Below are 14,638 nucleotides of genomic sequence, written 5' to 3' on the forward strand. Positions count from 1 at the left end.
TAATCCTAGTTTTTAGTTTCCTTATGTTTCTTCCCTCAGAATGAGTCAAACAGAGTTTAAAACAGTGCTGGTATACAGAGACAGGAAGAAAAACATGTCTCTTAGACATTTACAGAAAGGAAGGAGTTAACTTGCAAACTGCTTGCTGCTTGGAATTCAGCTTGCAGCAGCAAGGGAGGACAGGCAGCTCGGCTGTCTGCCTGCATACTAGCAAAACCTGTCATGCTGATTGGAAATTCAAAAGAAGATTTCCACATTTTCACTTTTATCTCAACACTTCACTTGCTCCTGATGAATTAGATAGAAAACAGACAAGGAAGATATAAAAATATGAAGGTTTGAGTATGTGATTTTAAGATGTAAAAATATGAAGGCTTGAGAAAGTCATGAGGGTTAAGTGCTATTTTGGGTCTGAGGAAGTAGTTTGAGATATAAAAATGTGGAAGTTTAAAGTTTAAGTAAGTTGTGAAGGTTTGAGTATGGGCAAAGTGAAGGCTAAGATGTAAAGGTTTTAGGTATGGGGATATAAAAAGTAAATTTTAGGAAGAAAGTAACTTAAGATACATGAAATGCAAGTTATTAGGATATTTAAAAGCAAGTTATGAAGGTCTGAGGATGAAAAGGCTTTTCTACTGTTACACTGAGCCTCCAAAGGTTGATAGTTTTAACATTACTTAATAAAATCCTTATAAACTACCAACTTGGCTCTGTCAAATACCACCACTATTATAATAACTACAAACAATAATAATGCTAATTTATCTTTAATTTTTGTCTCTTCCAGAAAGTTCTTATAAACTTTAGGAGCTCTAAACCCACCAACACCTATAGCCTGAGATAAACTTGAGAAAAGTACTATCAAGCTAAGGTTTGTTTCCCCACCAGCCCATTTCCTTAAAAGGACATCTCTTTCCCTTTCTCCACACCCCTTCCCTCTTTCTCTCTGAATATTGGAACTCCCCTTTCTCATCTGCCAGGACCTTGTACTTAAAAATTCTATATGTACACCTAAGAAAAAATTTTCTTCTCTAAAATTCCTTAACTTCATGTTCTACCATTAATATATATTTGTTCCAGCAGATTCCTAATCAATTAAAGATTACAGACTGCCCAAAGTTGCCTACAGGCTACAGGCCCCATATTGTCTCACAGAGCCTGGACAACAAATGAAACAGCCTGTTCTTCCCAGGTTCCCACTGCATTCCAGCCTTCAGGACCCCCAGCTTCACTCCCTATCAGCAGGAAGCAACCATGAGTGATTTCTACCGCCCTTTGTCACTTACCCATCTTTCTGTACTGAACTCTTCAGCCCAGGGACCAGACTGCCCTTAAGACATGTTCTATTATTGATTGTGTAAATTCTGTCCATGATCCTAACATGTATATTTTGTCACACACTCTTGATATGTACTTCTAACAATTGTTCTGTTATGGAAATCTTGCTATGTGTGTACTGAGAGATTGGTACTGCCCCCTCATAGCCAAACTGGTTTATTAATTCCTTTGATTAAAAGTTTTAAGATACTTGTCAGCTTCAGCCACAAGCTTGATTTAGTAAATACACACCATTATTCAGGAAAACTCCTTATCTAAAAATATTTTATTGCCTTTAGACACTCAAAAAGAAACTGATCCAAGAAAGATTAACAAAGTTAATGTTCTAGAAAAAAATATTCTTCTATGATACTCAGATTCAAAATATTTAGATACACTCACAACATGATGTCATATTAACTGGTCCCCAGTTTGCCATCAGTATAGATTATAGATTACAAATATTGATTATTGATTATAATATAGACTATTGATTATAGATTATAAATATTGATTATGTATCAATATAGATTATTGATTCTTATTAATTTCAAAATAATTACAATAATTGTTTGTCAGTCTTCCAATTATCTTCAGACTTTTAATTATTCATATTACTTATAGCCCTAAGAGAGATTTACATGCTTCTTTTTTTTAAAAAAAGATTTATTTATTTATTATATATATAGTGTTCTGCCTGCATATATGTCTGCAGGCCAGAAGAGGGCATCAGATCTCATTAGAGATGGCTGTGAACCACCATGTGGTTGCTGGGAATTGAACTCAGGACCTCTGGAAGAGCAGTCAGTGCTCTTAACCTCTGAGCCATCTCTCCAGCCCCTTTGCTGCTGCTGCTGCTGCTGCTGCTGCTTCTTCTTCTTCTTCTTCTTCTTCTTCTTCTTCTTCTTCTTCTTCTTCTCTTTTTTTTTTTTTTTTTTTTTTTTGGTTTTTCAAGACAGGGTTTCTCTGTGTAGCTTTGCGCCTTTCCTGGATCTTGCTCGGTAGACCAGGCTGGCCATGAATTCACAAAGATCGCCTGCCTCTGCCTCCCGAGTGCTGGGATTAAAGGGGTGCGCCACCACTGCCATGCTGCTTCTTTTTTTAAATCAAACAGAAAAGAGGGAGTATGCAGGGGTCTGTGAGAATGTACAACAGGGACAACTAGTGTTTAACAAGTCAACCTACCAGATGCATGATTCCCTGTTCGGGGGGGGGGGGGTGGGGGCTCTTGGCAAAGCTGTGGGGTTATTGACTGTGAATGGTTGTTTTCTGTCTGTAACTTTTTCAGGTACCACTGCTATGCCTCCCTATTAAGAAGAACAGCTGTGGGGTTCTTTCCATAGCCCTTTGATGGTGTGCTTTATACTTGTTGGGTATACATATAGCTGTGAATGGTCAGGAAGATGATTTCTGACTATATTTTACATTACTTAGACTGACATAGGATTCTCAGTCACAAAGACAGCTTTTTACACCGAGAGCTAATTTTGGACTTCAGAGCAGATTCAAAGCAGGCTGGAGACAAATGGCTGGTTGCCCCTGGAGACAAATACATGTGGTCAATTTCCCAGGTGTTGTTTGTTGCTGTTTCAAGGTCAGGATAGAAGCAACTTTATTAGACGTAACTTTATTGGTAATTGACTTTTTGCATGTAGTCACAGTCTCAGGCTCAAGGTTCAGCCAATTGTTTACTGTCTGAGATCCCTCATCAACTTAGAGCTACGTGTATGCGTCCAATGAGACATTACTAGGCTAAGAGAAACTATGTGACTTATCTTGTGTTATGAGAATTAGTTGGGCCCTGAAAAGTAACATAATTGTCCAGAGTTTGGCTGTGATCTGTGTAGAGCTAGGAGAGAAAAGTATGTGTGTGTGCTGAGTGAGAGACAGAAGCATGAGAGGTGTGTGCGCGTGCATGCTGAGAGAGGGAAGAAGAAGAAGCGTGAGAAGTATGAGGGAGTGAGTGGGTGAAAGAGTGAGTAAAGAGTGAGTGAGTAATCTAGAAGTAAGTGTGTGTGAGTGAGTGTGAGAGAGCTGTGTGAAAGTGCTGCTGCTACATCGAGGGGCTGTGCCTAGGAGCTGTGTAAAGCACTGTCTGGTGAGAGCGCTGTGTAAATGAGATGGTTAGTTGTGGCTGTGTGGAGATTTGTAACCGTGTGGAGACAGGGAAGATGACGCTGTGTAGAAAAGAGATGTAGAAGAGAAATGTATGTACAGCCATGTGAAAAGATGTATCTACATAAAGAATGTAGCTGTGTGAAAATAGAGATTGTCAAGAAAGAGAGATTAAGTTGAAGCAAAAGAGGAGGTTACCATGAGGAAAGCATGTGCTTGTTCCTTTTTCTTAGGTTACCAGCAGAAATTGTGTGTGTTTCCTTATTTTTTCCCCTCAGATAGAAAAAAGTCTAACTCTCAGATAAGAAATTTTCCTAAGCCCTCCCTGCCTTCATGGATTTTTTTTTCCCTGCATACCCTGGTAGTAGCTGGAGGCTGACCCCTCAAACTACTAATAGGTATCTTTTGGTCATTTGACTATGATGTGGGGGTATCTTTGGTGATCTGATTGTAATAGGATGTGGAGATATCTTTGTTCATCTGACTGTAATAGGATGTGGGGGTATCTTTGTTCATCTGACTGTAATAGGATGTGGGGTATCTTTTAGTGATCTGACTGTAATAGGATGTGGGGGTATCTTTGGTCATCTGTCTGTAATAGGATGTGGGGTATCTTTGGTCATCTGTCTGTAATAGGATGTGGGGGTATCTTTGGTCATCTGTCTGTAATAGGATGTGGGGTATCTTTGGTCATCTGTCTGTAATAGGATGTGGGGGTATCTTTGGTCATCTGTCTGTAATAGGATGTGGGGTATCTTTGGTCATCTGTCTGTAATAGGATGTGGGGTATCTTTGGTCATCTGACTGTAATAGGATGTGGGGTATCTTTGGTCATCTGACTGTAATAGGATGTGGGGTATCTTTGGTCATCTGACTGTAATAGGATGTGGGGTATCTTTGGTCATCTGACTGTAATAGGATGTGGGGGTATCTCTGGTTTGTTCCTGTTGATATTTTCTATATCTTTTGCATCTGCACTAGTTTCTCTTCCCAAGAGTTGCTTTTCCTTTATTATTTTAGTGGGATCTTTTCTGTTTTAGGTATATAATTTTCTGACCATACTTCATGGAATTTTTTTTCTCTTTCATAGTGTCCCAAAGTTCTCCCATGTTCTATTAATTTGCTGTTGTTGTTTTTTAAATTATTATGGGTCTTTCGTGACTGAGTGATCCAATCCTTTTCCTTGTCTTCAAGCCATGATGTGTTCTCTGCATGATCCATTCTGCTTGTTAGGTTCTCCACTGAACTTTTTTTCTATTTGAGTTAGTGACTTTTTTCTTTTTTTTTTTCAGAATAAGTTTGACTTTCCATCATCATTTCTATCCTTGAATTCTATTTGCATATCTTGAATTGACTTCTTTATTTAATTAAACTGTTTATGTTTTCTTAGAGTATATTCATACCCTCTTTGAGCTCTTTGCTCATGCTCAGTTCTCTGTCTGATGAGCTTCCATCCCTAAGCAAGAAGCAATCTCAGATTGACATTCACTTGCAAAGGAAATAATAGTTTTTCTCCAGTGGAGTCTTACTGGGGATATTAACCACCTTAAGGACAGACCCCATGGCCAGCAGAAGACAGCCAACACAAAGTGAACACATGGTAATTTTTATAGACCTTTTCATCTCATATCACTTTGGGCATTTTTTGTCTTTTGTATACTATAGTTTCCAATTGTGTGTGTGTGTGTGTGTGTGTGTGTGTGTGTGTGTGTGTGTGTGTGTTTGTGTGATCTCTGTGTGTTTCTTGTGCTTTCTCATTTTTAGTTTTTTAATTTCTGGTTTGTTTGCCTGTTTGTTTTCTGAGGGGGGAGGTAGAATGGAGTTGGTTAGGTGATGAGACCAGAAGGATCAGAGAGGCATTGTAGCAGGGGGAAACTGTGATAAGAATGAATTGTATAAAAAAATTACTTAAAAATTTCTTTGTCTAGAAGTTATTCCAAATTGCTTTCATTATTGGTCTTTACTTATAGGATTGCTAGCTTTTAGAGGAGACATGTAGGAGTTGGTTGACTTTTTATTTTATAAGTTTAAAATATTTATTATTTTATGCACATGTATATGTTCCTGAATATATAAGTGATGCACCATGTGTGTGCAGGGCCAGCAGAGGCCAGTTTTGAGACTAGGATGCTAGGAGCCAAACCTAGGTCCTGGGGACCAAACTTCCTCTGGAAGAGCAGCAAGTGCTCATAGTGCTTGAGCTGCCTCCCGGTACCCTTTGTGTTTGAAATCCAGGTCCCTTTCTTCTGCCAGTGCAGTGTGGCTCAGCTTTTCCCCTGGTGGTCTGCTGTGTCTCCTCCTGCTCATGGCTAGTCTCTGCATCAGTTTATTATCAGGGCGGAGAATTTCAGCATGGGATAATAATTATTAAATGCTGTGGGAGGAGGAGGTGCAGTCTTTCCCCACAGGTCTCAAGACTGAATTGCAGCAACGCCTTGACTTAAGTGTCTTGTCACTGTGCAGTCACCCACCTGATGCCTACTGTATATACACCTCTGTCCTAGGCAATACAGGGATCAGAGAAAAGACATGATGTCTGTCTCAGTAAACCTCAATTTCCACCTACAGCTAGTCAGATTTCCAGAGGACATTCGCTGTGGGAAAAAAAAAGAAAAACAACCAAACAACAACAACAACAATCACCTCAGGGTCATTTATGATGTTTCAGGAAGCTGTGGTGGGAATGGCTCTCTTACCTGGCCTGCAGCTCCAGGGTTCTTTCTTTCCCAGACACCTGGAAAGTGTGTGGATATTCTTCATTGTGAGTCTCCACAATTTTCATTCCATCAATGCCAACTCTGGTTCGAACTGTAAATTTTGAGCCCACCAAACTGAATCTGGGCACACAATATAGTAACATGTTGTTGAACTGCAAAGAGACAGAATACAAATTAATAAACAAGAAGATAATGAAAATAAATCTGACTAATGTCATTCTGGACAGAAATGCCACTGAAATTTTTTTAGAGCATATATCTTTTCTCTCTTTCTCTCCATTGTCTTGCTATGTAACCAGGATAGGTCTTGAACTACCTACCAATCCTGCCTTAGAGTCCTAAGTGCTGGGGACATAGGCATATATTACCACACTTGAATGTTTTCTTAGAATTCAATTAAATATTCATTGAACAAATACATAATAAATGACTAAAGAGTGACTGAACTGTGAGACAAAATAAACTTCAAATATTCAGACCTGTCACACAAAAAATAAACTCATTTAGCATTTTTTATAAGGTGGAACTTAAACCACTTTATAAATGTAAGTGACCACTAGGCTGCAGGAGTCATACAAAGTATATCAAATATCTGAATACTTTCTTTCTCCATATAATGTACTTTACACTTTTTCCTTCTTCCAAAATGATACATGAGAACTTAATACTTCCCATGAGTTCCATTTTCATAGTATATTTTCCATTGCTATTCAAACTACCAGAAAAAAATGTAGCATCAACAAATGCTATTGCCACTGCTCTTGGTTGCACATTAGAACTTGCGTGGTAAGACCCTGTTGCTGAATACATCACAAATTCTGAAGTTGAACATGTATCTGGAAGCTTCTTCTTCAATGGCTAGCTTCTATAGTACTGGAAGGTGCTATGTGTGTTGCTGAGGACAGAAGTCATCAATGTCTCATCCCCATGTGGACCATGTGAGCTACAAACCTGACCTGTTAGATGAGATGTGCCTACTACGCCAACAGTGGCAGGGCTGATATGGGGGTGATCAAATGCTTCCAGATTGGATTTGGATTCCATAAGAGGGAAATCTGTCAAAAAACCCATGTGGAACTTACTACTGTTGTGTTGTTAAGTGGACATGTTGTAAAGGTGTTTTGTAATTAATTATGTTTATAGACATAAACAAAGGCTACTTTCAGCTCTGATTAGAGATGCTTCTCTTTGCAGTAAATGCAGAGATTCATGCCCATTCAAGGTGCTGAAAATAAGTGACTGTTGAGAGGTCAACTGTAAAGAGACATCTGCATCTATCTCTTACGTTAAGGCCCAGAGAATACAACACAAGAGGGAGAAAAGTATATGTAAGAGGCAGAGGACCGAAGAGTGTGTAAGTTCTGTAAAACCCTGTCTTCTGGACACGACCTGCCACACTCATGCACTCATGGAAGCTGTGGGTATCTGCATAAGAGCCGCACAAATCGGCATCTGCTAAAACCTCATGATCCCTAGGGAAAGGGGATCATTCTCTTCAGTTGTACAGTATTCTATATTCAAGTATATAACTCCCTACTCATACTTATCTAAGCAATCCTAATCAAAGTCATTAGGTCACAAAAAAGAAAAAAATGAGAGAGCATGTTGCTGAGAAGGAGGGGTTCATATTAATAGGAGCATGTTAAGAGAGGGTAATAGGGATTGAATACGATCAAAATATACTATCTATGTGCATGAAATAATATTAAGAACCTTTTTTAAAAACCAGAAACCACTCCATTTATTCCTGAGCTATCTTTCTGCATTCTATATTAGTGACTCTTTGGAGGACAGAAGAAAAGACAGCATATTTTCTAAAGTGTTAGTCACAGTCCCATAGGTCACACTGACCCTGGGGATATTCTTCTTTAAACTGAAGCCAGAAGTGTGGATGGGAGTGTGGTGTGTGCAGTAGCAACCTCTCTTTTACACAAAGTAGGAGAGCTTATGTTAAAAATCACTAGTAAATATAAATTGCAATGCTGATGGAATCCAACAAAAGTGTTAAGAAGTACAGGAGACTTGTTTTAATAACTATTCAGCATAATGTTTAAGGACATAATACAATTTTATATTATACACATTTTTAAAATTCCAAACTCAATAAAGAATCTGGAGTTGCTTACTCCATCAGTAAACTGAAAATGAAAACTTTAAATTTGTCAGTGTACAGGATTCTGAAGTGGATCTTGAACTCAGAATGAGCTATCAGGTTTCAAGGAAAGTCATATAACTGTCCAGATTGGCTAACTGTTGCTTGCTGGGGAAGGTTCTGATATGGGAGTGACCTGGTTAAGAAAACCTCCAGGGTCCTTGCCTAGCTTTATAGGCAGAACCATGGTGGAGTAGTTTGCTGTCCTTGCTCTAATATACCTTTTATAGCATCCTCTACAGAGATAGAGACCAGGAACACATCAACATTCAAAATAGTCTAAAAAATTAGGAATAAACCTAATTAAAAAGGTAAAAGAAACACACATACACACACACACACACACACACCAAAACAAAACAAAACCCCTTTAATCTCTAAAGAAAGAGATTGAGAAAATACTAGAAAATGGAAAGACCTCCCATGCTCATAGATTGGTAGACTTTTGAAAATGACCATTCAACCAAAAACAATCCACAGATTCCCCATGTCATTCTTCACAGAAATAGAAACTAAATTCTAAAATTCATATGGGACCACAGAAGACTTCATATAGCTGAAGCAAACCTGAACAAAAAGAACAATGATTGAGGAATTACCATTCCCAATTTCAAGATATGTTACAGAGCTATAGTAATAAAACCAATATAGTACTGGTAGGAAACAGGTATATAGACAAAATGAACAAAATAGAACCCCCAAATTTGAGCATACATATCTACAGTCATTGGACAAAGATGTCAGTAACTCAGTGAAGGAAAGATAGCATCTTCAACAAGGGATGCTGGAAAAAGTAGATGTTGACACAGAAGAATGAAATCAGACCCATACCTATCACCCTGCATAAAAATCAAAAGACCTCAATGTGAACCTGAGTCAGTGAGACTGCAGAAGAAAACAAAGACAGTACTCTACAAGTTATCTGTTCTGGAAAAGACTGTCTGTCTGCACAGGACTTCTTTAGTCCAGGAATTAAGGCCAAGAGTTGATAAATGGGACCTCATCAAGCTTATAAACTTCTGTGCAGCAAAGGACACAGTTGAGTTAAAAGGAAGCCCAGAGAGAGGAAGAGACTCTTTGCCAGCTACACATCTGATAAAGGATTGGTATCCATACTACAGAGAGAACTCAAAAAAAATGAGGAGTAAAGAAAACAAGTGACCCAACTTAAAAATGGGTTATGGATCTAAACAGAGTCTTGAAAAGAAGAAATACCTTAAACAGCGTTTTACTCCTCAGAATTAGGGACTCCACCTCACTCCAGGCAAGATCAAGAAAACAAGTGCTGGTAAGCATGGACAGAGAGGGACCTTCCTTCATTACTGTTGGGACTATAACCTGTGCAGCTGCTATGGGAATCAGTGTGAGAAGACTGACCACAGGCCCTGGCTCTCCACTCTTTGTCATATGTCCAAAAGAAGATTGACCACAGGCCCCGGCTCTCCACTCTTTGTCATATGTCCAAAAGAAGATTGACCACAGGACCTGGCTCTCCACTCTGTCATATATCCAAAAGAATCAACATTTTATTCCATAGATAAATTTTACTCTATCTACAATAGCTAGGCAACAAACTATCTGTCCTCCAGGTGATGAAGGGATGATGAGAATATAGTACATATACATAGTGGAATTCTATTCAGCTGTAAAGAGAAAATGAAATAAAGAAATCTGCAGGTAAATGAATGGAAATAGAATATATTATACTGGGTTAAGTGGCCTAGATCCAGCAAGACAGATGTCACATTTTAACACTTGTGTGGAATCTAGATCTGAATCTTCAGATGTGAGTATATAACATGGGGTATCCACAGAAACCAAGAAAGTAAAAGGGGCCAAGGTGGGAGGAAGGACTAAAATCCACAATCAACATGTACAGGCAGGCAGACGCTGATGCTGAGAATTCTGTCCAGCATAAGCAGTTCTTTCAATTTCATATATTTGATGATTTGACATCTTCACACTTTACTGACACTCAAGGGATCATTTAGTCCACTGCTAAATGTGAACCCGCCTTCCCATTTAGCCTACTAGACCAGAGGCAATTTTCAAATACTGTTTATTTACCTGGGCTACCATCCCTTACCCTCATCACCCGAGGGTACTGGACAGTGAACCCTGTGCTTCAGATCCCACTGAAATTGTTCAAACCAGTGATTCTAAGCCACTCACTAGGTCCTTCTTCTTTCCCTTGTGAACTACTAGGGCTCTTGCCCAGTTTTGATGCTTGTCCTCCTAGCCTCTTCACTGGTTCTAGGAGCTTCTCCATTGCTTCTTTCCATGGTTCATGGTTCCTCCTCTTGGGATCAGTGTTTTCAATGGCAATCATATTCTCAACTGAACAATAATGAAATCTACATTTTGTAATGGACTTCTAAATAGAACTTGGAACCCTGGTATGCTTTTATTTCCTATTTTGCTACATATAAAACTATAACCTAGGAAAAATAAAGTACTTCTGCTTAGCAGAAATGAGTTTTTATAGTGAATTTGGACAATATCTAAAATTATTATTGAGTGACTGGCCCAGAAAAATATCACCAATACTGTAATAGTGGTACTTTTATCTTGGAGGTAGCCAGCAACTGTCTAACTCAAGACCCACTTGATAGGAGAGAATTTACACTTGAAACTGTGAACCTAACCAACTACTTGTAGCTGGAGAGGTCATAGCCCCTAGAAGACTCTACTACTGTCATTTTCCTAAACAATATAATTTCTAAATGCATACTAAACAATTAACTTTATACCCACAAATAAATGTGCCTCTTGCCCCTCATCAAAGAAGTTTCTTTTTCTTTTTTTTTTTAATAGATGGAGTCTATTACAGAGATTCAAAACCCCTCAAAATATAGAGAATAAGGGTCTGTGGGGTGCTCAAGCCCAGCAGATACATTTACACCATCACCCTTCACCCAAGCCTCAGAGGACATTGTGGTAGAGATGCAGGAAAGACTGTAAGAGGCAAAGGACCATGAGGCTTGCTATTACATATTGTCTTTACAAAGAAGCTACACCCATGAAGTCTCAACAGTATGGTTACTTAAATAAGACTTGCATAATGACAAGGTCAGTTTATGTGCCAATGTGGATAGGAGAAATTTTACAAGGTTCCACCCCTTGATGAAGAGCTCCTCATGGCTGCTGAGAGACAGAAAATCAGTTTTCTTCAGGGACAAGCTCCCTGATGGGTTATCCAATCCCCAAAGGTCAATCCTAAACACATGTACATACAAGCAATCCTAAATAGATGTAACAGGGTAAGTCATGAATTTATTTTTTGTTGACAGAACCATACTTTGCTTTGTGTGGATATCTGTTTTTTAAGTTTTTAAGCTAACAATCTTAGAATTCAAATAGTTGGATAGTGTGGTAACGAAATGTTCTTAAAAGAGAAAAACCGAAACTGCGAGCCTGCTGAGATGGCTCAGCAGGTAAAGAAGCTTAACACCAATCCTGACACCCTGAGCTTTAGCTCCAGAATCCACAGAGCAGAAGGAGAGACTCACTCCTGTACGCTTTCCTCTAACCTCTACACATATCATGGTATGGGTACACACACATACACATATACACACTCACCCACATATTCACTCACCCATTCATCCCACACACTTACACACTCACCCCCTACACACTCACACACTAACCCCCACACACTCACCCCACACATAATCACTCACTCACCTTCATACACACTCATCCACTTGGCCTATACACTCACCCCCATACACACCCACTCAACCCACACTCACTCACACACTCACCCCCTATACTTTCACAATCTCACACTCACCTCCTACACACTCATCTAGACACTCAATCACTCACACACACACTTACCCACACTCACTCACACACTCAAACATGCACATATTCACACATACGAACACACAAATATTCCTACACAAATAAATATATGTAATAAAACATTAAAAACACTGTGGGATATTAAAAATTCCTCCTATGACAATTAATCCCTATAATTTTTTTCAAGGGAAGATGGAAATAATCTAGAATTTCTCAGGTCTTGAAGACAACTCATTATAGATGCTAAAATGATGCTTGGCAGCAAGAAAATGAGCTCATTACAAACTTATCTCAACAATAATCATAATATATAACATTTGCTGAGTTATTATTCAATGTTAGTTTATTGTCGGTTAGCCATTATTATGATCTGTTTCATCCTTTTAGGTATAGAGAGAACCAGAGTTCATCTACCGAAACTGAACCAGGTAATTTGTCACTGTGTCTCCCATTTGATAAGTCCTAGATGAACTGTCCTCAGAACGCTAAGAAAGGGACAGATGCAAGGACGTGAGCACATTCACTTCCTTCTCCAGATAGTTTAGACTGGTGATTGTGGAGGGATGGGGGACAATTGTCACAGGAAATAGTTTGGCAACAAAATGGTTAAACATAATATACCCATCACCCTATAAGAACAAAGGGAAAGATAAAACCAAAATCAAGCAAAGGAGGGTTTCAGAAATGGAATCATGCCCATGTGTGCACTATGGGCTACAGTCACAGGAAGGCTACCTTGTCGCCAGTATGCATTACCTGAAGTTGATCAGCTCACAAGTGTAAGAGAAATACTCATCATAGTTCTTAAGATACTCTCACGGAAAATCCCACCAATGTGGACTAAAGCAGGTGTGATATAATTACTCTGGAACTAAGCAACTATGTCACTTCATGTACAGGAATTTCAGTGAACTGTTGGTGTGCAACTGGCTGACACTATCAAACTTACTAAGAAGAGGTAGCGTTCTTGTGCTGATGTGTTCCGAGCTGCTAGTTTGAGGATTTGTCCTTCTTTTATTAGTTCATTTGAGGGATTTACAATGTCTTCTTCTTCTCCCAACATCTCATAAATCTCTAAGAGTTTCTTCAGGTTCTCCTGGGAAATTAAAACAAAACACAGCAAGATCAAATATATGGTAATTTAAATTTAACTAAAATCTATGTAATTTAATCGATATTGAGAGTAAGTTTACATTTTGGTATAAAATGTACTAATAATCTATAATAGTCAGAGTCTATATTACTGACTGCTGTCTAACCAGAAGGTTCCCAGGTCCTCTGAAAGCCACTTACCATTTTCCTTATTGCACTATTAGAATGGCTTGCTGCTGTAGATATAATTTCAAGTGATTCTAAATGGGAAAAAGAAAAGTAAATAAATGTTTCATCCATCCTGTGCTACTACAGAAACACAGAGATCAAAGATGATTAAAATCTCTAGTATATGGTTTCCACAAGTTATTTGTTAGCAGTTTATCTCCAATTACAGGATATTTACTTCCAAAATGATATATGTAATTTAGCATATAGTAGGCCTTAGAAATGAACTTGCATTTACAGTGTACGCTACCAGGTTCGAAGCACTTTGCCAGGAGTAATTTCATATAAACAGCAGTCCCACACCATCAGTCCATTTGTTGTGGCTCAAAAATAGCAAATAGAAATTTCCAGGAAAAAAAATTTCTAAGTTTAAATTTTATTATAGCACACAGTTAAAATTATTCTATTTTATTATATAGTATTAATCTCTAATTTAAAAATTAAACTGTACCATAGATATATGTAGGAAATAATATTGCTGTATGTAAAGTTTGGTACTAGTAACAATTAAAGGAATACACAGAACATTTTGGAAAGTAGCTCCTGAGGAACTTGTCTACTAGTTGGTGAGTTCTTTCATTTCCTTTTGCCACATGATAGAAATAAGGAAGTGACGTGACTTGGTCCTAGATCATATGACTCAAACTTCTGATGCTACAGTTTGCACAAACATAAACAGCTTTCTTTGGAAAGCATGACAGTCTGATTCGGATAGAGTCTGAGGGCTTTATAGCCTTATAGTGCTGGGGGGAAGGAAAGGTGGAGTGAGTATGCCCAGGAGCACAACCCACGCCCCCATATCCCTACCATTGCAGCCCCAGTTCCACACCAACAGTCAGGACTCCTGCAGGCAGGCCAGACTACCACCATCCCCCACTGGACATGTAACCTACAAGCCCCACTCCACCCTGCAAACCCAACCATCCCCAGACCACAGCGGCTCCCTGAGACACAGAGTCCACCAGCTCCAATAAGACCAAGAGCTCCGATTAGATCAAGAGCTCCCATTGGACCAAGAGTGCTGATTGGAACAAAAGAGGCTCCCTCAGACAAGACATCATTTGCATGGAGTGGAGGAAGAAACAGGTAGATGCCAGTGCAAAACTACATTCAACAACATAAAGAGCAATATGGTACTACCAGAACCTAGTGGTTCTACATCAGTAAGACCTGAACATCCCAATACAGAAGAAACTGACTTTAAAAATGA

The 14,638-nt window shown here is 38.8% G+C and overlaps 1 protein-coding gene across 5 annotated transcripts in view; it reads right to left on the bottom strand.

Annotated features, from left to right (window-relative positions):
• Nucleotides 1-14,638, bottom strand: part of Fgd4 (FYVE, RhoGEF and PH domain containing 4) — a 213,395-nt gene that overhangs the window by 22,156 nt on the left and 176,601 nt on the right. For all 5 annotated transcript variants that reach the window (XM_036195886.1, XM_036195882.1, XM_036195884.1 and 2 more), the window contains 3 exons: nucleotides 13,402-13,460; nucleotides 13,058-13,204; nucleotides 6,126-6,298 (listed from right to left, as the gene is read on the bottom strand). In XM_036195886.1, the coding sequence (XP_036051779.1) occupies nucleotides 6,126-6,298; nucleotides 13,058-13,204; nucleotides 13,402-13,460 (379 nt within the window). The remainder of the gene's footprint in view (nucleotides 1-6,125; nucleotides 6,299-13,057; nucleotides 13,205-13,401; nucleotides 13,461-14,638) is intronic.

This window comes from Onychomys torridus, chromosome 8, assembly GCF_903995425.1.
Source record: "Onychomys torridus chromosome 8, mOncTor1.1, whole genome shotgun sequence".
Classification (NCBI taxonomy): Eukaryota; Metazoa; Chordata; class Mammalia; order Rodentia; family Cricetidae; genus Onychomys; species Onychomys torridus.